Source organism: Mixophyes fleayi, chromosome 12 (genome assembly GCF_038048845.1).
Source record: "Mixophyes fleayi isolate aMixFle1 chromosome 12, aMixFle1.hap1, whole genome shotgun sequence".
In the NCBI taxonomy this organism is placed as follows: domain Eukaryota; kingdom Metazoa; phylum Chordata; class Amphibia; order Anura; family Limnodynastidae; genus Mixophyes; species Mixophyes fleayi.
The window spans coordinates 69,964,234-69,991,173 of NC_134413.1; the positions used below are offsets into that span (position 1 = coordinate 69,964,234).

At 44.1% G+C, this 26,940-nt stretch overlaps 1 protein-coding gene across 4 annotated transcripts in view; it reads right to left on the reverse strand.

Annotated features, from left to right (window-relative positions):
- The window catches only part of OTUD7B (OTU deubiquitinase 7B), a 52,429-nt gene that overhangs the window by 5,931 nt on the left and 19,558 nt on the right, over positions 1 to 26,940 (reverse strand). For 3 of the 4 annotated variants that reach the window (XM_075192728.1, XM_075192729.1, XM_075192730.1), the window contains exons 2-8: positions 11,385 to 11,546; positions 9,922 to 10,137; positions 5,469 to 5,570; positions 5,097 to 5,224; positions 4,466 to 4,578; positions 2,565 to 2,692; positions 151 to 300 (exon numbers count right to left, since the gene is read on the reverse strand). In XM_075192728.1, coding sequence (XP_075048829.1) covers positions 151 to 300; positions 2,565 to 2,692; positions 4,466 to 4,578; positions 5,097 to 5,224; positions 5,469 to 5,570; positions 9,922 to 10,137; positions 11,385 to 11,546 — 999 coding nt within the window. Of the gene's footprint in view, positions 1 to 150; positions 301 to 2,564; positions 2,693 to 4,465; positions 4,579 to 5,096; positions 5,225 to 5,468; positions 5,571 to 9,921; positions 10,138 to 11,384; positions 11,547 to 22,085; positions 22,215 to 26,940 lie in introns of those variants that run through there. The other variant, XM_075192727.1, reaches the window with a different exon arrangement.

Consider the following 26,940-nt stretch of genomic DNA (forward strand, 5'->3'; position numbering starts at 1 on the left):
ACTTTGGTGGCTTCTTGTAATTGTACAACTAGACACTATGGACTTTCATTTTATACACAACATTGTGGTAACAACAACAACAACAATAAATACTACACACTTACAGACTGGTCAAACACCAAAATGTATATATTCTAGTACATACTGTACCTTGATCCTTACTCTGCTCACTCTGCTCCATAGATACCAAGGCTGAGAAGTGGGCCTGGTCATATGCCAGGACTAGCGGGGAGCTGTGGCATTTGCTCGCTGGAACTTCCAAAGGAAGGTAGATGCCTCCAAAGGGTATTGGGGCAAATGCTGAAAGTAAAGAGTGCTCAGAGTGAGTACACACACACACACACACACACACCAGGTTACAAAAAAAGATAACCTGAACATCAGCAAATGAAAGGAAGACCATAGATATTTCAGACCCCTGAAGGAGCTGGGGCCAGCAGGGCCCACCTGGGGGAACCCCTGAAGGAGCCGGGGCCAGCAGGGCCCACCTGGGGGAACCTGAAGGACCCGGGGCCAGCAGGGCCCACCTGGGGGAACCTGAAGGAGCCGGGGCCAGCAGGGCCCACCTGGGGGAACCTGAAGGTGCTGGGGCCAGCAGGGCCCACCTGGGGGAACCTGAAGGAGCCGGGGCCAGCAGGGCCCACCTGGGGGAACCTGAAGGAGCCGGGGCCAGCAGGGCCCACCTGGGGGAACCTGAAGGAGCCGGGGCCAGCAGGGCCCACCTGGGGGAATCTGAAGGAGCCGGGGCCAGCAGGGCCCACCTGGGGGAATCTGAAGGTGCTGGGGCCAGCAGGGCCCACCTGGGGGAATCTGAAGGTGCTGGGGCCAGCAGGGATATCCAGGGAACTTTAAAAAAGAAGGACCAGCAATGAAACCAGGCTCCTTGGCACAAAAACCATGCAAAGAAAAAAGCAAGCAAATCCAAAAAGAACGTGCAAAAAAAGATCTTGTAAAAGAATAGGTAAAACCAGTTACATCAAAATGCACATTTCAGGGTAAAAGAAAAAACCACAACTGTGGATAACAATAGAGCAATAGAACATATTAATCCCACTATATTTCAGGTTTTAAGGAGGTATCTGAACACTCATTTGTAATTTATTATAGAATAGAAATCTTTATTACTAAAGAATCCTACGTTCCAGCACTCTAGACCGGTTCGGAGTTACACTGCCCACTTCTATCTGCAAGACCACAAACAGCTGGACATTGGCATTTTGCGGTGTCCTATCACGTTTCAAAGAAAAAAAAGTTTATTACACAGCTGCGTTCAGAAATGCTGCCCCGTCAGAAACTCTACAACAGACTGGCAGAAAAGAGACACAGAGCTTTATGCTGAAGTGGCTGAAAGGTTTCCACTCAGAAGAACTGTGATGCGGAAGGGTTAGTGCTTTGCAAAGTCCAACATTACACTTAACTCAGCTGCAGTCATTTAAAAATGGAGCTCTTAAATGACACAGATATATATTTGGACTGGCTAATGCCTGGTCTGTTATTCACCCCCCCTCAACATAACATGGTAGGCAACGGCAAGAGATGAAACAAACGTTCCCAAAACACCCACGTTTACAATTAAGGTTATGAAACGTCAGGAGCCGATGGAGCCATCACCTCTAGGAGTACCCAATCATTCTAGCAAGTCTGACTACTCCCAGCAAGAACTTCAAAAAACACTTGTTACATGTTTATATTCAGCATGTATGATTGACAACGTCCTTGATATCTACCAACCAAGAATCTTACATATATCCACAACACAGAGTTCACACAATCCTACCATCAACACATTTCACTGCCCAATCCTTACACACTTCTTGCTTTGACTGCATCATAGCTATATCATTACATGTCCACCTATCTTACTGCAGTCAGCTTTTAGCATAACTGTTCCTTTTCGGTTTGTAGCTTTACCATCTCTACCGACAGCTTCCTCCATGTATCTCCTACATTCAGTAAAGCAGCATTTCCTAAAATTTATCCATGAGCGGATTCCACTTTTCCTCTATAATATACACAGCCTATTAACCCTACATAAAACCGCAATCCAAAACATACACAGGTTGAACAAGGAAAGGTTCATATCAAGCCAAGTAGTGTTTGAGAAGTCACATGGTCTAAAATAAAGCTGTGTTTGGGACGCCCGAGCCGAGCAGCGAGGGTGTTAGGGGAGGGTTGGCGGGTGGAGTCTTTTCCGGCTCTTTTCATCAGCCACACTTTCTATTTATAGCGGCTGGAAGGAATTTCCCTATCAGATGTGATGGGGAGAGGTCATTCTAAACACACATGTGCAAGCACAAGGGTGAGGGGAAATGGCTGTTTATGGCTTCAGTGTCATACAGATTCCAATGTATTTCCTCATCTACTTAAGGGTAAATTTATCAAACCTTAAAGGTCAAAGCGTGCATGTTGCCCATAACAACCAATCAGATTCTAGCTATCATTTATCTAGTACACTCTAGAAAACCATATCTAGAATCTGATTGGTTGCTGTGGGCAACACCTCCCTTAGAGTCTAGGGGGTAGATTTATCAAACCTTCTAAGACAACTCAGCAGTGAGCGTTACCTTCTCCCCCAGAATCCCTCAGCATGGTGTCCGCCACCACCACGATGGGCCTCTTGAGAACGTGGGCCAGTACAAAGACGTGGAACTCTTCCAGGCTCTCGTACACCGGCTCCTCGGAGCTTTCAACGCTGCAAAACAATTAAAGGGATCAAATCAGCTCTACTTGGCGGTGAAGATTTCATGCTCCAAACTACACAGACAGGCTCAGGAGTAACTGCACAAGGGCGACTTGTAGATTACAAAACACAGCTATTACTCAGGGAACGGAGTTGACCTAACTTGTTCCTTTATACGAACGATTGGTAAGAAGATTAAAAAAAGTTTGCTCTCTTATCTAAGATGGGCTTTCTTTCAAACACACAGCGTTGTTGTCAATGCCCCTCCTATTCTCAAAGAGGAGGAGCACTGACAACGCCCGCTGCCAGCAGAAAACAGCCAAGAGGTCGTAAAATAACGGAGTGATTTGCTAGGTGAAATGTTTTCTTTAAATATATTTGGGATCAAACTGATATAGTGAGAGTTTTGCTACTTGTACCCGACATCCTGTCAAAGGGAATTAAGGAGAACCTCAAAATGGCTAATAGCGAACAATCGTTTACACACACTGTGAAGTATCTCCAGCCCTGCTGAAAGGGCTTAGAAATTTAAGGTTTGTGAACAGATATGAAAGATTCCTATGCCGATACGATAAAAACGCCAATTTATAATTCTACATAAACGGGACAGCAAGGCTGACGAGAGGGATGTTTAGTCGGGTGACAGACATGAGAACTAAAATAATAAAAAGAGAGCTTCTTTGTAAAGGTTTTGGGGTTGACCTCTGCTCAGCAAAGAAGTCACTCCCAGCCGCAGTATAAACAAGCGCGTTGGTTTTCAGCGCTGGGGAGATCACAGGTTAGATCCTGTCACTTTAGTGAATAGGTTATTTTACATTAGTTGGTGCACTGTGTGCTCTGTTCAGCCTAGAAGACAGCATAGAGAACCGGTACATGCTATGCACTAGAAAGCTCCCTTCAATAGCTTTATACTGAGCTGTAAACAGGAAGTCCAATGTCCAATGGGAGCTTAGTCCTCATACATGACCAAAGTCTTCTATGAACTATATTACATTCCGATAAGCATAGGCATTATTACTAACTCTTCTATATGATGCAACCCGTGTTTAAAATTGAAAATGCAGAAGTCCCTTAAATCAATAACTTTTAAGAACATTTAATTACGTGTACAGCAGAGGATCCTGATGGTAAAAAAAAAAAAAGGGACCCTGCCTCATTTTAGGTGTAGCAAAAAAGGAGAGTTTGCCAGTGTCAGGGCACTGATAAAGTTGCATTGAATTTTTTTTTAAAAAAAAAATAATTGAAAAAAATACGGCTGTTAAAATGCCATGCAAAGCCTTGTACTTTGCCCTCCATTTAACAGTGTAAGCAGAACATTCATTACTGCACCTGAAAGCGTGCAGTAACTCCAGGTGTTGTGAAACTACAAGTCCCAGCATGCTTTGCCAACATATAACAGCTTATTGCTGGAAGGGTATGCTGGGACTTGTAGTTTCACAAACACCTGGAGTGTCACAGGTTAGCCAACACTGGTATATAGTGTAGTTATTGCCAGATGAACTCTTGTGAGAAGCGGTGTGGGTACAGGTCTGTGCTCACTTTGGACTATCACATTTAAAGCATGTTTATCTAGCTTTAAGAACGCATGATATTAACGTCCACATGTACGAGTCCTCAAAGACTATTAAAGATTCATATTTTGAAGCAACGTCAAGTTAAAAAAAAAACAAAAACAACAATTTTCCACTTTGGAGTCACTATGAACGACTGCAATTTTGGAGGGCTATTTCTGGCCAAACACGGGGCACATAACACTAGAGCCGCAGCATGCAACTAGTTACTTACCCCCCACAATTCCCACCGTTGGTACCGTAATGCATCCGCGGCTCGCTGGACGCAAGTTTTATTAAATCGTTCCACTCTTTCTGCCACTCATCCTCGGTGTAGACCAGTCCTGACTGCAACCAGAAGAAAGACGGCATGGTTAGGATCTAGATACAGCACTGCAGAGCCATTAACCCAAACCGTGCCCTATAACCCTCGCATCTCCCTATTCTATGGATGCATCGGGTCATGTGACACAGCTAAGTCCGAACTAGGACCTGTTTTATGGAGAGGTCCGGACAATGACTAAAAAAACAGTGATAAATAACAGCTAGATAAAATGGCGGTAACAGAGGTAACTTTTTTTCCCCTTCATATCACCAAGGTTGTCCAAATCATCTCTGTAGGCCTCGACTGGTCTCCTGTCCCTCACCAAGTGCCCGTCAGACTGAACCAACTACGCCAACTTATGACATAGTTAACATATGCTGTATTTCAGGAGTCCATATACTGCATAAATTTAACACAAACTTTCAGGTCTCATTTGTGAACTCAGCCTGAAGAAAGGACCAGTGTGTGTCTCTCGAAAACTTCGATCCCATTAATAGGATGCCCATTGCTGGTGGATAGCATAGTTTAACCCATTTTGTACCTCTTTATTCTGCATAGTTTGTTGGAACCGCCATCTTCGCTTTAGAGCTTCCTTCTCCACCCCTTTATCCATCAACGTGTGGAGGGACTTGCGGAGCATGAGGTCTCGGTCGTGAAAGCCCCACATCCCTAAAAGCAACATGGATCTCTGTTAGAACGTTCCACATATATTCAGGTGCCCTCAGCGACACCCTTTAAGAGCAGCCCTGGCCAACCTGTGGCTCTCCAGGTGTTGTGAAACTACAAGTCCCATCATGCCCTGCCAGCTATCAACTGTCTATCTACTGGCAAAGCATGCTGGGGCTTGTAGTTTCACAACACCTGGAGAGCCACAGGTTGGCCAGGCCTGCTTTAGACCTTTCAATGGACTCACCAAGAGATGCAGCGTGAAGCAAGCAGTTCCCATCACCCGTGGTGGCCAGAGGGAGCAGCCTCTGGTAGGACGGGTCCACCTGTGCCCACCAGTTGAGACGACCTGTAAAGAGACAGAGGGCAGTGGTCTCATGCTTCTGTGATAACAGTAATGGTCCACCAGCAATTAGTGTACAATCAACCCCAGCGCGTCATTTAACTGGTTAACAATGTCACAATTTCGTCCTAAACGTTTAACATGCACCTGTCTTCTGCACACAGTGAAAGAAGCCATTTTGTGTCTGTCTTTGGTGCCTGGGGCCTTCGTCTGCGCTATAACAAGTCCGACGATATTGAAGAACATTTAAAAAGCTTTAAATTGAGTTTTATTCCCTCATAGCGATAGGTTCTCAGTTAATTTTACCTCAGAAAATATGGTATATGCGCACACTGAAAATACTAGAGCACTACTGAATCCATATTACTGCGGGAAAATAAAAGATAAAATGACATCGATCCAACCCAGGCAGATTTATCCACCTAAAATGTTTACTGGCGCCCCGCATAAAAATATGTTTACGCAGCTCCGCCAGAAAGCAGAAGGTTAGCATTATTAAAATGTCACACTGCTTCCGCCGCAGCAGATTTGCATTCCTGAATTTTGGTTCGAGCGTCTGGAATGCTTTTGTAAGAAAACAGAAATCTAGAACGGGAGGGCCCCGAAGCGTGGGCCCCAGCCAAGAGAGATAAATTTGCAGATATCGGGGGAAGGAATCCACTTTAGCTGCCTGGTACACAGCACCGAGGGGACAATAGCTCCACACAGAAAATAGAGGCTATTTTCAGTCAATACATCCTGAGCCAAATGGACGTGTTCCAGGAGAGACGAACACAACAAGAGAGAGCTGCCAGACTGCGAGACGGGCTTAACCCCTTGCAGAGCTTCAAGAAAAAGACATTGCCCCCCTCCCTAGATTCTCAACGATATACTTTCATTTTGAAGTGGTGGTTGGGCCAAGGCTGTGGAATCGGTACTTGCTGCTCCTGACATGGCAGTTTGTATAATTGTGGTTATAGTGGCTTGGCGGCACTGGCAAATGAACCAAATACCAAGGGAGGAACTGCAGACTATTTGTGTAAACAACAAAAAAAATGTTTTTTGGGTTCCCAATACATCTCTGCTCTCTTGGCAACCACTATGTGCAAATAACCTAGGCTTAAACGTCCCATTAAGCCAGCTATGAAACAACAAATACGATGAAGTAGGAGGAACTTCTCAAGAACCTTTTTTGGCCCACACTAGGTTTTCAGTATTAACGGGGGAAAAAACTGCAGGGAGCCACTCGGAGCCTCTAATGGCCGACTATATAGACTGCTTACAATATCCCCAAAACTTAATTCACACTACATCATCACCATTTATTTATATAGTGCCACTAATTCCGCAGCGCTGTACAGAGAACTCACTCACATCAGTCCCTGCCCCATTGGAGCTTACAGTCTAAATTTTCTAACACACACACAGATAGAGAGAGAGACTAAGGTCTGTTTTGATAGCAGCCAATTAACCTACTAGTATGTTTTTGGAGTGTGGGAGAAAACCGGAGCACCCGGAGGAAAACCACGCAAACACGGGGAGAACATACAAACGCACAGATATGGCCATTTTCGGGAATTGAACTCATGACCCCAGTGCTGTGAGGCAGCAGTGCTAACCACTGAGCCACCGTGCTGCTCATGTCTATGGCCAAAAGTACATAGACACCTGAACATCACATCCACACGTGATTGTTGAACACATCATTCCAAATCCATGGCCATGAATATAGAGTTGGTCCAACCTATGCTGCTATAATGGACTCCAGTCTTCTGGTCAAGTTTTCCCACTAGGATTTAGAAGACAGCTACAGAGAGCTGCATCCATTCCGCCACAAGAGCAAGACCTGGGCACTGATGTTGGGGCGAGAAGGCCTGGCTCGCCATTTCAATGCACCCCAAAGGTGTACGATGGGGTTGCGGTGCAGGGCGTCAAAGTTCTTACACCCCAAATTCGGAGAACCTTTGTTTGGATTTGTGGATGCTCTAGGAGGGCAGTAATTTGACGAGATGACTTGTTGGACAGGTGGCATCCTATCACATAAGTCCTGGTTTCCAGTAAGGTACTGTTCAGTTTTATGTGTCTTGACAAAGGTGGACTGAAACGCTGACTCTTCACTATGCAAGAATATGAACATATAATAATAATGTTAAAGGAACATATTGTACCCAGGCCAGATATATTTATTAAAGACTGCAGACTTTGAACGTGTATTTTCACGAGGCCTACCAGCAAGCTACAGAACAAGACAAGCACGACCCTGCTGAGGTCATGTGACGACTCCAGGAATTCTGGGAATGCGGGGCGAAGTCACAGGTACACTTTATTCCTTGAGTGGGGACAAGGGTCAGAATATTACGGTGGCTGTTGAACCCTCATCGTAACACGACTACAGGATATGCAAAGAAGCATTTGACAGTTGACAGTTTTCGTTCGACCACACGGGAAAAAGACCTCACACACAGCAGAAGCGAGGACTCTGAAGTATAGTCAGTGAGAAAACTTAGACATGCTTGTACTCGCTGGTCACGTCAGTGATGAATTCCCAAAGCATTCTAGGGGAAACGCAGCCTTACATTTTGCAATTAACACATAACTTAAAAACTTACTGGCATTAGTATAGTAGCATTGCCCATACACTAGCATATCCTGTTTGCAGGATTCCACGCTTCAATGCCAACGCTGGTAACTAGTGCAGTGTTGGCTAACCTGCGACACTCCAGGTGTTGTGAAACTACAAAGTTTCACAACACCTGGGAGTGTCACAGGTTAGCCAACACTGACCTACTGCATCGATTGGTTGCATTTTCCTATGTATTGACGTTAGTCAGTGAGGTCACTAGATCCTAGCGAATCGATTGGCTGCCGATTTCAAACACTGGTTCATCGTCCACAACTCCTGCCCCCATTGTGAAGAGGTGAAAGGTGTACTTTGGGCAAGCGGACTGTTACTCCAACAGTGAAAGACTGAAGTAAAACTGAAGGAAAATGGCTAAAAAAAAATTAAATACTAGTCATATTAAAAGGAAAATCATTACCTTTTCTGATGTCTAAACAAATACCAGCTTTGGTCTCTAGATATCAAATTGTATTATACAATAATGCCCCTGTAAGGCATATTTAATTAACAAAAAGCTTCACTAACCTTGGAGGGGGTCCTTTAAATAGTAGCAGATTGGAAAAAATGCTATTTCTTATGCAACATGTAAACCAGGAATAATTTATACAAAATAGAGAAAGAGGCAGCGCTGTTCAGAGAGCTCTATGTGGTTTACGGCCTATGGACGGTGACATCATGTGCGAGGAATCTGCAATCTGCCCAGATGCAGATTAAACAACAGTTGGTGTCACTCCCTCCCCACCAAATTACGTTCTGTTTATCATATGACATATCTGGAATTCCTCTACTGCAATCAAACGCGTCGGCCACATTTGCTGGGACACTGCTAAAAAAAATAATAAGGCATGCTGGGACTTTTAGTCCCACAGGATGCCAAAGACTGTTCTAACACACAGCCGCATGCTTGTGGCCATGGCTGCAACTTAGAAACGTAATATGGACATTTAGGGCCCAAGTCATTAAGGAGAGCAAAGCATTAAAAAAAGAGAGTAACTTTGCTCCTGGGCAAAACCATGTTGCATTGGAAGGGGAGGTAAATTTAGAATGTGGGGACAGATGTATAGTTGGGGTAGGGCATGTCCTAGATCAACTTTTAATGTCAGTGTACAAATAAAGCTATCAAGTATTTGTGTGCTACATGACAAAACAGTCAGTATTTATCTTATGTGCAAAATAATAAACTAATTTGCACCCCTTGCATTGTAACATGGTTTGTCCAGGAGCAAAGTTACTCCTTTTTTTGCCTCAGGCCCAGTGTAAGGACTGACACAATGGTCTGTACAGGTTCCTACATTAGAAACGCTGGCTATACAGGACTGTCCCAACACTGATGCTCCTAATATGTAGGGATCACCATGACATGAATGTGGATCTAAACCAGGCCTGTCCAACCTGCGGCCCTCCAGGTGTTGTGAAACTACAAGCCCCAGCATGCTTTGCGGGTAGACAACCAGTTGATAGCTGGAAGGGCATGCTGGGGCTTGTAGTTTCACAACATCTGGAGGGCCGCAGGTTGGACAGGCCTGATCTAAACCAATGGGATCTTAACCTTATTTATTTTTTAAATTATTATTACTACTAGGACCCCACGTGCCAGTGTGCCGTTGTCTGGGACCCCACGTGCCAGTGTGCCGTTGTCTGGGACCCCACGTGCCAGTGTGCCGTTGTCTGGGACCCCACGTGCCAGTGTGCCGTTGTCTGGGACCCCAAACGTACCCAGATGAGTCGACGTGACTAAATGACCAGCAGGTTACTCACCAGCGTGCTCCAAGGCCACCAGCATGGACTGCTCGATCAGGTCCCGCTCGATGAAGCTGCGGAAGTCATCGTTATACCCGGTCAAGTCAGGGAGCTGGAAGGTGCAGACGGGCGTCTCCAGCGTGTGCTCGCTGCTTCCGTTGCTGGAGACGTGGGATCGGGCCAGGGAGACGATGGAGGAGCTGGCATGAGAAATGCCCCGGGACAGGCGTTTCTCTGAAAGGAACAGAAAGTGAAAATAGGGGTAAGTTAGGTCTGCAGACGTGGTCTACAACAACATGGCTGCCATTTCAAGTGCAGAAACTCAACATCTAACTAGTAACTGGCTGAATGGAAAAAGCACAAGACGGCTAAACAATGCAAAATGTGGTCTTTAGGTACAATTATAGGCAGCCATGTTAAGAATACCTTACCCCCCACCCTGGATTTCGACCCCTTCCAATAACCCCAAACCCAATATTTAAAAAGACTAATCAATATTTTTGTTAACTATTTCAGTGAACAGTAACCAAGAGGGTTTCGTCACTACCCCTCAGCCTTTAGTAGGAGTCAATTTTACCTTTATTTATAGAAATCGAGAGATAGGCGGGTACAATAAACATAGGATTTATACATATTTTTTTTTTTTAAAAAAAAATGCAGCGATTATAACGGATGACAAACTAGCTCCCTGGGTTATTGGCTAAACGCATCACTATGTCCAAAACGGATTCAATTTGGCACCAAGTAAATTATGTTAAATGAAAGTAACCTTTACAAAGTTACGTAGCAGCAGTTATATTTTAGGCTTCACAATTCACCCTGCTGGAAACCTACAAAGCAATTATTAAAGGGAGTAGCATCTCACATGCTACAGAAAGGAGACCTGTATCTGACTCCAAGCTGTACTTAGGAGACCAGAACCTAAACACAGACTTGCCTCCCAATACTAGGGTGCAGAAAGTGGTCTTCTTAAGAGCACAATTGAAAAACTTGGAGAGACTGGAGAAGCCCCTCCTCTGGCTTTGGTAGTATTACGACGACAAAGGTAACAAAGCGCGCTAACTGTTGCGCTCTAACCTAAACCTCCATTCCCTATGTTTTACAAGACTGTCTTGGTTCCGTAACATATAAACCCTCCATTCTGCCATCCTTACTCAAAAAGTACATATTAATACCCGTGCTTTTACCAAGCATGTTTAAATAATGTAATGTGTTTATGGAAGGAGAGGCTATGTCAGGTACAGCCAGTCACTCCTCCATAACGGTTCCGGTGAAGCTCGACTCATTTAGGACAAGGAGAAGACAACAAGAACAATGTGAACTGTTGATCTGAGTCAGGAACTAGTTCAGCATTCCTAGAAGTCTCATGATATAACAAATGATATGTCTTCTTTGCAAGATATGCAAAACAAACAACACATAACTAGAAGTAAGATAACAAAAACATCAAAACGCGCACACAACTAAAAAACAAAACGCACCTTGTATGATATCATCCTGCCGCTGCAGTGCTGGTCTCATAGGGTGAGTCGCTTCTGGGGGCTTGAAGCTGCGAGTATCGCTGAAGGTATGCGCTAGCCCACCTGCGTTTGCTTGCCGTAGCTTATCGTAGTCATGGAGAGCGTTGACGTCCCATTTCTTACCTAGGTACAAAAGTATAAAAATACACAATAAATAAAACTTTTATTTCTTTTTTTTACTATATAATGGGCACCAGTCAGCTACATGTAGTGGAGTCAAAGACTGTGTTGGCTGAATTGACATTCCCCAGGAACCGGTGACACCCCTGGGACACAAGGCACATCTATGCTGTCACCAAATAGCTGGCCAACTGTGTGCTGTGGACATATTCCATGTACCCAACACTCCAAATGAACAGAACAAGATCACAACTACCTACCCGCCAGAATGTCTGGGAGACTCCTGGACTTTGGGGAGTCCTATATATCTTCTAGAGAGGAGTTCCAAAAAGTAAGACTGTACGAGGCTAATTGGACAAGACCCCTTTTAGCATGCGCTCCTTAAAACCATTGACGCTAACTCCTCAATTGACTTCCAGATATTAATGTGGTGGCAATTATTATGCGTTGGGGCGCTGGACAGGCGTGTCATGCGCAAGCGGAACGAAAAGAGGATTTGGGTGGTACAACAGATATGTACAATGGATAGCAACATTGAAAAATGAAAAGTGCAATCACTACGGACTCCACTAGACCCTGGAGTAATTACAATTATTCTAGACGTTGATGGAAAGATAGTTCATTAAGTTGAAAACGTATAATTTCTTAAAACAAAATAGTAATGGTCTTTCAAGTGTAAAGGTTTTAGTTAAGGGTACAAAGCAGTTGGTGAAGACAGAAAGTCCGCTAAGGGACTTGGACTACAGTCTTCTGCCCAGCACCTATTTCCTGGGTGCTCCACCCGGCTCTTGGAGCTCAACAGAGACCTATTATAATAGAGTAAACCACTGTTTCTTCTTTTGCAGTGATGGCTAACCTGTGACACTCCAGGTGTTGTGAAACTACAAGTCCCAGCATTCCCTGCCAGCTATGGGCGGGTTATCTACTGGCAAAGCATGCTGGGGCTTGTAGCTTCACAACACCTAGCGTGTCATAGGTTAGCCAACACTGTCTTATTATAACAGGCACTATGTGAGCACTACAGCCAGCGGCGAGTGTTAGACCACCGACCACCAGTCTGACCAGTCCTGGCAGGTGTGGGCAATAACCGCCAACATTTTTCATTAATATTGCAAAGTATTACAACTGCCCCCACCCGGCTGAACTCTTAATGCCACCCGGGTGGCAAAATTGTCTGGGGGGAGCACTGGACTTAAATACAGCCCTGACACAAGACCATCCCCGTCCCCAAAAACACTAGCAAGTTGTACGTTCCGCTTCTCAAATACATTTTCCCATCAAATCAAAACTTCTGACACTCAACCAATGTTTCATAATACACCCAAGTTCACTACAATAGTTTTGGCGCATTCGTCCATTAAGGAGAGTGAGCTGGAAGAGCGACCTGCGGAAGTGAAGAGTCTTTTTAAAACAACATTGGGAGGCCAGCAAAGCACGCGCACCTCTTCCAAGTAATACAATGGTATAAGAAAAAGGCAAAAATATAAAAGTTTTTTTTTAATCTGGTAGGCATTAAAAACAATTTAATTATAAACCAATTGCTTAGAAATGCTAAAATAAAAACACATCTAAGGAAGCCCAGTGACTAAGAAAGGTTTTAAGTAATGTTGGTTAGGAAAAAAACAGGTGATTTTTCACGATTATATGGCCACTGGGGGGCAGTGTTGTACTGGAGTCTATAGGCAAGCCTTCGTTCATGCAGCGATGCAGCTTTCTGTAAACCATGGCTTATGTTTTTTTGCAACGAACATTGCTAGGAAATATGCATTGCATGTGATCTCACCGGTTAACACTCATCCTATGCAGAACGACGATTCTATAGCCTGCGTTTTATAGCTCCCAGTAAAACAATTATGTCTTATAAATGTAGCATTAAATACGAGTGTCCTCATTTAACACGCTAAAGAAGAGGTGCCTGGTTGTATCATTACCTCGCTCATTTTGCTGTGTAAACACAAACCTTTGCTTTAGCAAATCAACAAACGTTCAACCAAACCTCGTGACTCCAACTAGGATGGACTAGTTAGCGACAATGGTAAAGGGGAGCAATTACACGAGTAAATGTACAAAAGTTCTGCCATACAGAGAATAAAATAAATATTTAATCTGCTCTATAAGATAGACAGGAAAGTATATTTTATAGTTTCAAGAACTGCCGTGATCATGGGGGGGTTTCAAAATTTACAAACGGGAATTCGTGTTTATGGGGGCATATATTAAATAACTAGCACAATTTTGCCAATTGTAAAGCGCTACAAAATTTGCTGGCGCTATATAAATAAATGTTGATGATGATACAGTCATTTTCATTCCTCATCGGAATGAACGATAGCGACTACTAGAAGTGTTCTGCGGGAACAGCAGTCACGGTAAACGGCTGCCCCCGGCAAACACATATCACTTCTATGGTCACTATCGCGATAGTGACTGTCAGCGAGATGCAGCGATTGGTCCAAATGATCCCTCTAATGCAATACTCTCCCAATAGGCTTCAATGACCAACGCCATCTTCACATGCCGTCAGCCACAAGTTCCGAAAATTTTTGATTTTCAGAACTTGTCAAATCACGAAAAATCGCAGTTCTATGGGGACTGCTATTGCGTACTCTCTCTGATATCTGCTGCGATCCCCTAGTTATAAATAGAGGGGGTACTTTAACATTGCAGCGGTCCCCAGAAAACGGTAGCTTTTGGGGAATTAGAATTAAATAGGCGACTTAGGGGCATATTTAATAAAGCACGATAGTGCTTTTAACGAATAATTAAGGTCCCACAGTGTCCTCCGCAAATTTATTAAGGGGGCATCGCAGCAGATATCATGGATATCTGCTGCTTTGCACTCCTCTTCGTTTTTGGGAGCAGTCACCATTCAACAGAATGGTGACTGCTCCTGGCCGCAATCTAACAAGTCCCGAAAAAACATTTTTTTCGGGAACTTGTCATGTTAATGTACGCCAGCGAGGAAATCTAATGCTGTCAGCTCTGCTCCGGAGAGCAGAGCTGGACAGCGCATGTGTGGAGGGATCACATGATCCCTCCCTGTCACTCACAGCTCTCTCTCTCTGCAACTATCGTTGCAGAGAGAGAGGGGATCTGTGTGCGCATGCGCAATTGAAGAGTAAGGAGAAGACCCGAAGACAGCGCTTCCGAAGAGGCAGGTAAGTATGATTATTTTTTTTCACAGAAACAGCAGATTATCGGGACTGCTGTTTCTGTACTCCGGTTTTGATAAATTTGAGAAATGAATCAATACTTATCCGTCCGATAAGGATTGATAACCATTTCTCTATTTCAACGTTAAATGATAAATGTGCCCCTTAGATTGTACAGAAACACAAGAAAAGAAAGAAACACGGTATGTCGCAGACTCAGTGCCAGTACGTTCACCTGCAAGTATAAATGTGTTTGCAACAGAGTTGGATGCAAAGTAAAAGCAAAAAGAGCAAATTTGCTCCTGGACAAACTAACGGAGGACTAAGGAATTCTCTGTAGGGGCTGCAGGGTTTTCACACTGCTAAATAGGTGTTGGAGTTTAGCCACAAAGCTTATAAAGTTCCTCTGTTCAACGCAAAGGGTCATTTAACTCATGCGGGTTCTCTTAAAACGTCACAGCTGTCAGGTCTATCCCCCGATACTTCATTAGTGTTCAGATCCTATAAATACGGCAGCCGTAATACAAGCTAGGACTTCATCTGCTAGGACGTCTTCCTCGGTCATGCAGGCAAATGTCTGGCTCACTACAGAGTATCTTTATTTAGTCTCACTCCCCCCCCCCCCGAATCCGGACTTGTCGGAAAGTCCCAACACCTTCACCGCTGGCCAAGAGGTGAGGTCATCGCCCGGACGAACAACTAAATAAACGGAACGGCTAAATCAGGGCCAACATCCAACTATTCGTGTACAAGAGGCAGACGTAATATGGGCAGGGTTACTGGTAGCCACAAGAACACAATGCCCGTAGAGACGGAAACGTCCTATCAGATAGACAAACCTGTCACACCTTTATGACGTTATGGCTTCTGCTAACATTTGTTGTGGAAACGTTAGAGCTTCGTACAGCCCACAAAAGTCACATACATACAGATGTCTCGGAACGGAAAGAATACTACAACTGGCTGACGTGAACCGTGCATTAATATAAAAGTGTCCATGCGCGTTTGCAAACAAGATGGTGACAGCCGGATTCATCTTTGTAGTTTAATCCAAAATATCAACAAGGCAAATTCGTCGCCGAATATTCGTAGGCTCTGGTGTGATTGTATAAGGAGATTTCCCCATTCGTTGTAAAACTACAAGCCCCAGCATGCTTTGCCTGTAGATAACCCGCCCATAGCTGGCAGGGAATGCTGGGACTTGTAGTTGCATAACACCAGAAAAGCCAGACCTGCTGTAGGCCACCCTCAGTGCACATCTCATTTAAATCACAACTATTCAAGGAGGGCGTCTGGGTCACGTCCGTTACCTCATTGTAAAAAATAAACAAAGCTTAGGAGTTAATGCTGCCTGGGAGTACATACCTACAGCATTCTGAACCTTCCACCCTACTGATCTATAGATAAACACGTTTACTCTGTGCAATGCAGACTACTGGCAAACACTGAGCTTCCCACCGCCTACACCAGTGTTGGCTAACCTAAGACACTCCAGGTGCTGTGAAAACTACAAGTCCCAGCATGCTTTGCCAATATATAGCAGCTTATTGCTGGAAAGGGTATGCTGGGACTTGTAGTTTCACAAACACCTGGAGTGTCACAGGTTAGCCAACACTGGCCTATACCCTGACACAAACCCAATATTTGTGGGTTGAACAGCACATGCTGCTAATTAAATGGGCTATATGAGGTCTTATAGATTTACATCCAGGACCATCCTCTTAACTTCTACAATCATAGGCAATTTCAAGCTCCTAGATTTATTTGTAAGATTGGATTGGGGCTATAACTACAAACGAGTTTATCACAACGATTATTGCTTAGATGCAGTGGAAAAGCAGCACCAGAAAAAGGTTCACGTCAATCCGCTTTCTCAATGCAAGCCCACCAACTACGGAACTGAATAAAATGTTTAAAATTGAGTACATCCGTCCGGAATACAGTGTGTCGCATTCTTGCACAGATAGAGACATGTAAAAACGGCTTCTACATCTTGCAACATTCTGCAGTAGTGAAGAAGCATTAGTCTAAGCTTCAGGTATTCAGACAGTCATGTAACAGACACTCTGTTTTGACATGCGGATTAAAAAACCCAAAACCAAAAACAGAGGCGTGGTCAGTGGTACAACAGCAAACATGGTGTTATCTTGGCGATTTCAGCTTTTTGCTCCGTAACAGCTCCCATGCAGTCATTGTGTAGTAATCTAGGATGTTGGCAGTGCTGGTGACAAGCATAACCGTGCTTTTCACATGTCCATAAATGTGGTGACAGAGTTCACATCTCAACCACACCCATCCCCCCCCCCCTCCCCCTCCTCGCGAGGTTACCACGATCACAGACTCTAATTTATCTCAGGAAAGCTTGACACTTTATTATGAGATCATGTCGATCTACGTCTTACCAAACTTATTCCATGCGTCCAACGACACACACAGCGGACTGCTTCTATACAATACAGAGAGTTTCTGATCTCTCTCCCAGTAAATCTGCATGTTAACTTTAAGCAGAACCCAGTCGACCCCGATAGGTAGAAGAAGAGATTCTAAACGGAGACCCAAGAAGGCGTCTGACACAGATATAATCGTATTAATAGAGACAAGCAAGAAAAGAGTTGACTGCATTCTCAACACATTTTCTGTTGCAAACGCATTACGTTGGTTTTTCCTCCCTCCGGCCGCTATAATACACCCCCAAGCTCCTGTAAGGGGTATTATCACCCATTTATTAAGGTTGGCAGAAGGGCTAAGGGAGAAGCTAAAAGGATTATGTGACAGTCAAAGACAACTAGTAGCACCTTTGTACAAGTTAGTTAAAAGGGTACAATTATAATATATTTATCTTGCATTAGAATATTCCACAGGCATATGAAAATGGATTATATAGGATCATCATTTATTTATATAGCGCCAGCAAATTCCGTAGCGCTTTAGGATAAGGGTGCCTTTAAATTATCCAGGTTTGCTAATAGGAACCAAAAGAAAAACATGTGGATATTAAACAGTGGGTCTATTAAGATACACTATGAATTGTTAATTCAACTTTTATTGGGGAGAGAAATAGTCCCGACCAAAATACAGACGTTACTGAAAAGGAAAAGTGAGTTTGCAAACACAGAAAGGATGTGTATCCCTGAGGTTTCCTCTTCCTCCCAATAACCCCGTGTGTTTACAATGCAGCTTTCCATTCTGTTATCAGGCCTACACCATGGCCTGGCTGGATATTCAAGCACATAACACCAGGGGTCTATTTACTAAAGTGCGGCTTTGGAAAAGTGGAGGTGTTGCCTATAGCAACCAATCAGATTCTAGCTATCATTTTGTAGAATGTCCTAAATAAATGCTAGCTAGAATCTGATTGGTTGCTATAGGCAACATCTCCTCTTTTTCAAACCCGCAGTTTAGTAAATAGACCCCTAGGTCTCTTAGGAACCCTCATCCTCCAAGTTACTTTGCCCAATAGACTTCAGAGGTCCTACAGACACTGTGGCACGGAAAATTAGACCCTGGAAACTCAGCTATTTAGCCCAAGGTCACCGAAGCTTCAAAGGCTGTGCAAACGTTACATTAATTTTTTCGTTTCCGTAAGCATAGCATAAACCTTATGTTCCATCGAGATGACACTCTGACTTGGCCGCAACCTAAAACACAGAGCCTGCAGTTACCATATTGGCTTAAGAGCTTTAAAGATCACAAGTATATAACCATACCAGGGCTCAAGCATTGAAAAAGAAACATATACACACACATACATATATATTCCACAGTTCCTAAAAGAAATATATTTTATTTTTGATGAGCCTCAATGGTAATCCTGGAGTCGCTCTTCCAGTTGAGCTAAACACACCTATGTTTGAATACTTAGGGCTAGATTTACTAAGCTGCGGGTTTGAAAAAGAGGAGATGTTGCCTATAGCAACCAATCAGATTCTAGCTTTCATTTATTTAGTACCTTCTGCAAAATGACAGCTAGAATCTGATTGGTTGCTATAGGCAACATCCCCACTTTTTCAAACCCGCAGCTTAGTAAATCTAGCCCTTAATCTATATAAACAATTGTATAATGAGCATTGAGCAATCTAGGTGAAAAGTAATAGTTCTTCTCTACAGGTAATGGTCAGCTTTAGGTTTGACCAGCGTCTTTCACCAATGAGCCCTGCGGCCTTTCACACTGTACCTGGCGTGCATTAGATGCACATTGGTCCAGATGCCACACTCCTCACTCTGTAGAAAGTAAAAAAAATAAAAATGTAATCGCTTTAAAAAGATATATTGGAAGGATTTTACGGCTAATTGAATGATCATTCATTTTGAAATAACTCCTATTGGTGTTCGAAGTATTATGTGCCCATCCCTAAATCTGGAAAGCGAATATTTAGGGGGCACGCTGTACCTCTGTATGCCCTGTATTAATCAGTGTCTCTGTTTATTAACCCTTTTCATAGGCAAACTGAGGGGAGGGGGGTTCCTAGTGCCTGGAAAACCCCCCTCCAAGCCTGGGGCACTGTATAATTGAGGTGACTGGACCCTGCCCCCGCTTCACCCAGCTCTGCTTGAAAAGGGAGAGCTGCGTGCACCTAACAGTAGTGTATTCAGCATTGCCCATGTATATTATGGGGATAGGAAGAGTTGGAGAGCAGCCAATCACTGTCTAAAATTATAGTCACGCCCCCATGCGTGCTGGTCACACCCACTGGCGGTGTGGCATGGAAACCCCCCTCTACAAATCCTGAGTTTGCCCCTGCTTTCACATACAGTGCACTTCTCAATAGCTATTTTGTAGGTTGAACTATTATTCACGGGAACAACAGATCATCTATTTACCAAGAAATGACGGCATCCGCGATATACCACGACATCGTTATAAACAACCTGTAGAATATATACAGGGTGATTCAAAAGTCGCAGTACACCCTTTTATTTCAAAAACTCTACAGGAATTGGGCCGATTGGCAGATTTCAAGATGGCGCCCATGTTTGGTACATACCGTAAAAGATAGACCGCGTCACCCATACCTTACTGGAGTATTCAGGTTTCCCAATTTCCTGTAGAGTTTTTGAAATAAAAGGGTGTACTGCGACTTTTGAATCACCCTGTATATTGAAGGAACAAAATGGCCATGTTAGCCTCTACCTCTAGGATACACATCCAGCCAGACTTAACTGGGGAAGTTTCAATTACCAAGGAACAAGACACGTTTCACCCAGGATGCACTGCATGAATTATACACGTGCTAAATTAAAAAACATACATTTTATTCGTTAAAAAAAAAAAAAAAATCTATTTCCTCGGTGTATTACTGGGAGATCATATTAAAACCAGCCAAATAAAAATGTACAGCAAAGTATCATTCAGGAAATAACTTGTATTACAATACTTCTCTATATCGGTTTTCTTATATATCTTTTAATGAAACATTAAGGTAACATGCACCTCGGTATCATGTTTCTTATTCCAGAGATACATTGTACTCCCAAGATATTAAATGCCCTTAGCAGGTAAAAAGGAGCTCTAACTTATTGTCGTATTAGTAGCAAGATTTGGAATATTACAATAAGCTGCGATTCCATTATCTTCTAAGAGTATTTAATATCGTGGGCGCACAATACTGCAGTATATCTGTGCAGTAAGAGACATGCAGTAAAAAGACATAAGAAAACAGATATAGAGAACAGTAACACAGCAAGTATTTTGATTCACGCGATTTCCTACTTGTCCATCATTTAAATGAACACATTGTTTGATTTGATTTTCTAAACGGACTAAAAATCTCGTTCAACGATGGAACGATGTCGTTCCGATTCCGCAGTGTGTAAGCACTCAGGACCGGCAGTGTCCGTAGATCTCTATGGAGTGAGCAGAGTCACCATCTTTTCAGCTGATGGTTATGAGAGATGAAGAGCACAGATCTGACGGTAAATCTTGTAAAACACGATCGATAGACTTTTACAGTGATTCTGACTTACTTCGTCTATGGGAGAAGTCATATTAATAGGAAATACTGTCCAAACGCCAACAGACCTGTGCCCGTAATGGTCGTAACTACTGTTCTGTTTGGCAATAGCCATAAAGGTTTGTCATTGGGCTGCCAGCCCACAACCGATTACAAAACGGGACTCTCCGCCACGGGAGTTCTCGTTATATTTAACGAGTGTTGTGTGCTTCTCTAAAACCGATGTTTGACATGGTGGGGCATATTCAATTCTTACCGTCATTACGGTAATAGTGCGCGTAAATACCGGTATTACGATACTTTTCTCGCTGGATTTCAGCTCGCGGCTCCCCAAATCCAGCTTACTATTACCGTAATACCGGTAATAGTTTTTCCGCTACGAAAACCGCTGAGAATTGAATATGCCCCTGTGCCTCTTAAAGCCGGCAAGACTGGTATGGAGAATTCAGCCTCTCATGCCAATCTGTGGCTCTCCGGGTGTTCTGAAACTACAAGTCCCAGCATGCTTTGCCAGCTCGTGGCTAGCTATCTACTGGCAGGGCGTGCTGGGGCTTGTTGTACAGTGGTCCTTACTATGCATGCAACATTTTCATACCCAGCGATGAGAATCATCTCAACAATCCCAAACTGGGAGTACGAGGGCAATAGCAGTTCCAGATTGACTCTTCACTTGGTTAAGAAAAACCTTATTTAACCTTATTTAAGGTAAAATAAGGTTAGCTGAGGCGTGTATCGGGATTGCAGGTCAGAAGTGTGGACAAGCTCAAAAAAAGAAAGACATTTGCAACCTACGCAAAAAAACAAACCAACCACAAGTAAAACGACACTACCAAAGGTCTAGTACAACAGTAATAATGATATAATTCCCTTTAGAAATGTACAGAATCCTTGCCTTTGGTGAATATTTTCAAACAACTCCCCCACTGCCTGGAGCCAGGAAAAATATTAGACACAAACTTACACACAGAAGGCAAAAAAGTACAGACACGGCAAAGGAGTGTAAAATGCCTATTAAGAGAGATAGCATGCAATGATACAGAAACAGAAAAAGGCGATGATGACCGTTACTAGTCAAAGAGCTTACAATCAAAGAACCGAACGCTGAGATTTTACGCGCAGACTGAGCGACCAGCGCTAATTATGTAACTCTTCCCAGCCTCGGTCATCGTGCAATAATCATTTAAAGTCAACCAGTCACCTCCACGCAGCCATTTTTAGGATTCAACCAACATTCAGCCTTGGGAACCGTTGCCATCACTGATGTCAAGTGAATTAATAAAGTGCATCCTTCCGAAAATTGGTCCAGGACATATCATGGCTGCCCCGTGTCAGCAGCTGGAGGGTAAATGGATATGGCCTAGAGGATGCATCTGATGTTACCTTGGTAGCCTCTTGCAATAAATCTGGTTAGTGGTCAGTAGGGAACCGGCTAGCCTTACCTTCGAGGCGATCTCTAACCAGCCCTGGCTCCGACCCGGTTGAGCGCACAAAATCCGGTAGGATGAGATCCATAAGCCCCAGGTCATGTGATCCTGAATTCCTTTCCAGGCGGGTTTGGGAACAGGTGGAACATAGACGAAAAAAAAGTTTTAGCTCTTCAATCTAAGATGGAAACAATGCACAGGGCTCGCCTTACGCCCAGGAAACGGCAGGAGGCAGACGTACGATGCACAATGCAGATTATTGTGCGAGGCTTCATTGCCAAGTCGACCGTGCTTTTAAAATGGGGAGCGAAAAAACCCACACGCTTGAGAAACTGAGCACTGATAAAAACGGAAAAACAAGCAGATATAAATAAACCTCTCAGCTACATCTCACAACAGCCCGGGTGAAGAGGCTCTATGGATGCCCTTTGTTCCTATTTTTCACAAACGCGTTTTGCTGCCACGCCTCGCTGTTGAGAAGGGGACATTGTTCCAACTCCTACAGGTGCATGATTTCCACAGGGCTCGTACTCGCACCCATGGCTTCCATATAACTCTTGTTTTTGTTGACAGCACGAGGTGCTATGTTAAACAAACATGTTTTATTTATTCATCCACCCGTAGTTACAAGCAGATTATCCAGTGCAGAAGGCTAGTTACTGAGGTTAGCTATTGGGGTTCAGAAAAAGAAATAGCAGCTGGGCAACATGGCAAACACACAAATGTCTGGGCAGTTAGTGGTTAACACATCTGCCTCACAGCACTGGGGTCATGAGTTCGATTCCCGACCATGGCCTTATCTGTGTGGAGTTTGTATGTTCTCCCCGTGGGTTTTCTTCTGGGTGCTCCGGTTTCCTCCCACACTCCAAAAACATACTGGTAGGTTAATTGGCTGCAACAAATTGACCGTAGTCTGTGTGTCTGTGTGTTAGGGAATTTAGACTGTATGCTCCAATGGGGCAGGGACTGATGTGAATGAGTTCTCTGTACAGCGCTGCGGAATTGGTGGCGCTATATAAATGATGATGATGATTAACTTTTTCAGCAATTTGTGCTACAATAGCTCTTCTGTGGGATTGGACCAGACGGGCTAGCCTTTGCTCCCCATGCGCATCAAAAAGCCTTGGGCGTCCATGACCGGTTGTCCTTCCTTGGACCACTTTTTTTTGTAGGTACCAACCACTGCATATCGGGAACACCCCACAAGACTGGCCGTTTTGGGGATGCTCTGACCCCGTCGTCTAGCCATCACAATTTGTCCCTTATCAAAGGTGCTCAGATCATCATCACCATTTATTTATATAGCGCCACTGATTCCGCAGAGAACTCATTCACATCACCCTTACCGTTGCCCATTTTTCCTGCTTCCAACACATGACTGGACTGTTCACTCGCTGCCTAATACATCCCACCCCTTGACAGGTGCCATTGCAACCAGATAATCAATGTTTTCCCCTCACTTGTCAGTGGCTTTAATCTTGTGGCTGATCGGTGTATAACTCTAACTTGTTTCTAAACATTCACCACGGAGCCTTCAGACATTAGGAACAAGACAGAAGAAAGACATGCAACAGCCTACACCCAATATTGTTGGCATGTTCAGCTGCTAGAAGCCTCCTTCTTCCAAAAGAATGTCAGGGTCTTGGAAATGAAGTATGAACTGTAGATGACCACACACTGAGCTGTAAGACTCATGTCCAGACTGCAGCCCGGACATCAAGCATTTAACAACTCGTGTTTACAATGGGCTGGGCCTGGCCCACGGAGGGGACAAATGAAGGCCTGTTCTTGGGCATAGCTTGAGAAAGCACATTGCCGATACTGTCCTAATCACATACTACTATGGGCAGCACAGTGGCTCAATGGTTAGCACCTCTGCCTCCCAGCACTGGGGTCATGAGTTCGATTCCCGACCATGGCCTTATCTGTGTGGAGTTTGTATGTTCTCCCCGTGTTTGCGTGGGTTTCCTCCGGGTGCTCCGGTTTCCTCCCACACTGCAAAAACATACTGGTAGGCCAATTGGCTGCTATTAAATTGACCCTAGTCTCTCTCTGTCTGTCTGTGTGTGTGTGTTAGGGAATTTAGACTGTATTTCCCCCCGCCCCTTCCCCGTAAGCGATTGTCACAATTCCAGACAATTACAGCAGGGGGTGGGGCCAAGATGGTGCAATATTTGCGTCATTAAGCCCCACCCCACCGCCACTTATCTAATGCGGAACGAGAACTGGGAGATTGCTCTGCTCTCCCGGGAGGTCTCCCAAAAATGAGGGAGTCTCCATTCTGGGAGAGTAGGCAACTATGCGTTAAAGAAAAGCAGCTAATGAATCTCTAGAGACTGAAGTGTCTTTTACATTTCTGTCTCCATTACTGATGTCATGTTGTTGTACCCGTCACGTCTGATTAAATCTTGGTCTCCATGAAAATGGCCACCTCCATTTCTGAACTATGTCATCATGCCACAGATGGCGAAGCCAACCACGTCTTGTACTGGCTCAGCATCAGGGAGAATGCCAGACTCTTCAGGGAGTGAGGGAGATCACCCCTATTTCAGGGAGTCTCACTGACATTCAGGGAGAGTTGGCAAGTATGGGCTAGTATGTTGGATTATATACTGCAAATCCCAGTTTATCTTCTGTTGGTAACTTGCAAGTTCATTCAGTCTACTCAACATTCAAAATTATACTGTATACAGCAATATGTGTGCAGTCTTTAAAATAGCCTCATTATTTGCACCTCATCACTTAAAGGACGTGCTCACTGGAACACATATCAAACAAGGAAACGCTCAGTAGAGTTCCCTATGGACTGTAGAGATGGTGAACCCGCAAGTCTTGCTTCCAGCGAGAGAGCGCACTGGCTGACAACAAACCTGAGAGTCTGACAAGTAGACAGTAAGTGTCAATGCTCCTGCCGAATGTTTTGGAATATTGATCAAATTAAAGCTGCACATTAAATCCTCTGTGCACTACACTAGTTAGGGTCACACAGCCACCTCTATTCTTACCAAATAAAGTCACCTTTTTAGAAAGGCAACCAAGAATATTTTGTAATCTTCTTTATAAAGTTTTAAATATTCAAAATGAACAAAAAAGCACACAAGTGTCTCCATGTAACATTCCCAGAACAATGGGTACAATGGAACCCTATTCAAGCTTCTACATGAGAAACTGAACGACAGAACCTTGGACGCTGCTGCAGCTTTAGCCCCCGGGGGCTGGTGGTAAATCAGCTTAGCCTGCCAGTGACCAGGACGGTCCTGGATGCGGCAGATGGCACGCTGCTATTATAGGGCCGGAAACGTAATACGCAATACCCCTGCCACATGCCGAACACCTTGTTCCCTGCGGCACAGATGTACTTAACCCCTTGTGGCGCGACAGTCTAGCTACGGGTCGGGTGAGAGTAGGGAGCATAGATCAGCAACACACACAAGAGCATTGCTATGGGGCTGTATTCCTGACGGCCTCTTAAGACTGGTTACTCCACTGATGTCCTACTCAAACCTATACTGACCGATTACTTATCTAGAGACCATGGCAATTAAGGATTTGGGAATTTCCCCGCCTGTCTAATTACATCCTTTAACCAAACAGAAGGCACTATTTAATGAATTAGAACCTGGAAACCACACAAGCACAAACAATACAAATCAACTGTCAACATACGGTTTAGAGCGAAACAGGAGACTGAATAAATAAGCCGGTCAATTAAAAGACAGCTAAGTCACGAAATTGGAATGTTCACATAGGAAGCGTAAAAGTCAAGTTTAAAAACAAAACAAAACACTGTTTAATAGACCTCCCCACTCAAACGCAAAGCTGAATCAACGCCATCTTTTCGGACAGCGTCTGAATGAGATCGGATACGGGTCAAAAGGCTGAAATTATAATCAGTTAGCTGTTACAACTATACTGCCCCAGCCCCCTCGGTTCTAATCAGCAATCCTGCAAGCCTGTCAGTCACACTCCAATACAGGATAATCAATCCTAACAAGATAAGCTGCTTCAGAGAGTGGTGAAAGACAATGGACATACGCCAGACATTTCATATATCAGCTCAACAATAGATACTTTAATATATATTAAATTCAGGTAGTCGGTTTGCTTGTTGCAGTGAAGATGCAAATGCACAGAACTGTACAGGCAATACCCTGACGGAGTTACTCTCCAGCAGTAAATGTGCAGCAGCTACACGATACCTGCGGTTTGTCCACCCCTCTTACGCTGTCTGCACAAATATTTATAGTGATAATGTTCCTTTAACACTCTTGGCGCGAACAGCAAGATGAGGATACTCACTTGACCTAGGTACCGCCTGATTGCTCTGCACATGTAATGGGCCCAACGTACACCACTGCCAGTCGCTGTTCCAGTACGACGCCAACACACAAGCAGAATGATACACCAGACATTCAGAAAATCGCTCTGCAACTGCATTCAGTAACGTCTTCTATTCCTTCTCTGCAACCGGCGAGCCACATCACATATATGCAACGTGTACAATTACATATCACAGTGATAGTAGTTAGGCCACAGGAATATTCACGTACGGGTACAGAGTTCCAACCCAGGGTCAATATATACTTGTAACAAGTTGCAAAATAGGATTAAAATACCCCAATCTGCATTTCTCAGTCACTGCTCACCCGCTAAATTCTAAGCGGTCGGGAATTCTGAAAAAAAGGTCAACAACCTCCTCCTCTATACTATGATATCAGTGCTGAAATATGCATAAAACACAAAACGGTCTCAGGCTAATGGCATTTCTGCACACTCATCCCCCATAAACTAAAATCGGTACAAGTACAGAAGGCAAGGACAGCTTCCCTCTGTAAACCTGCTCACGACCTGCAAGTACTTATCCCCTAGT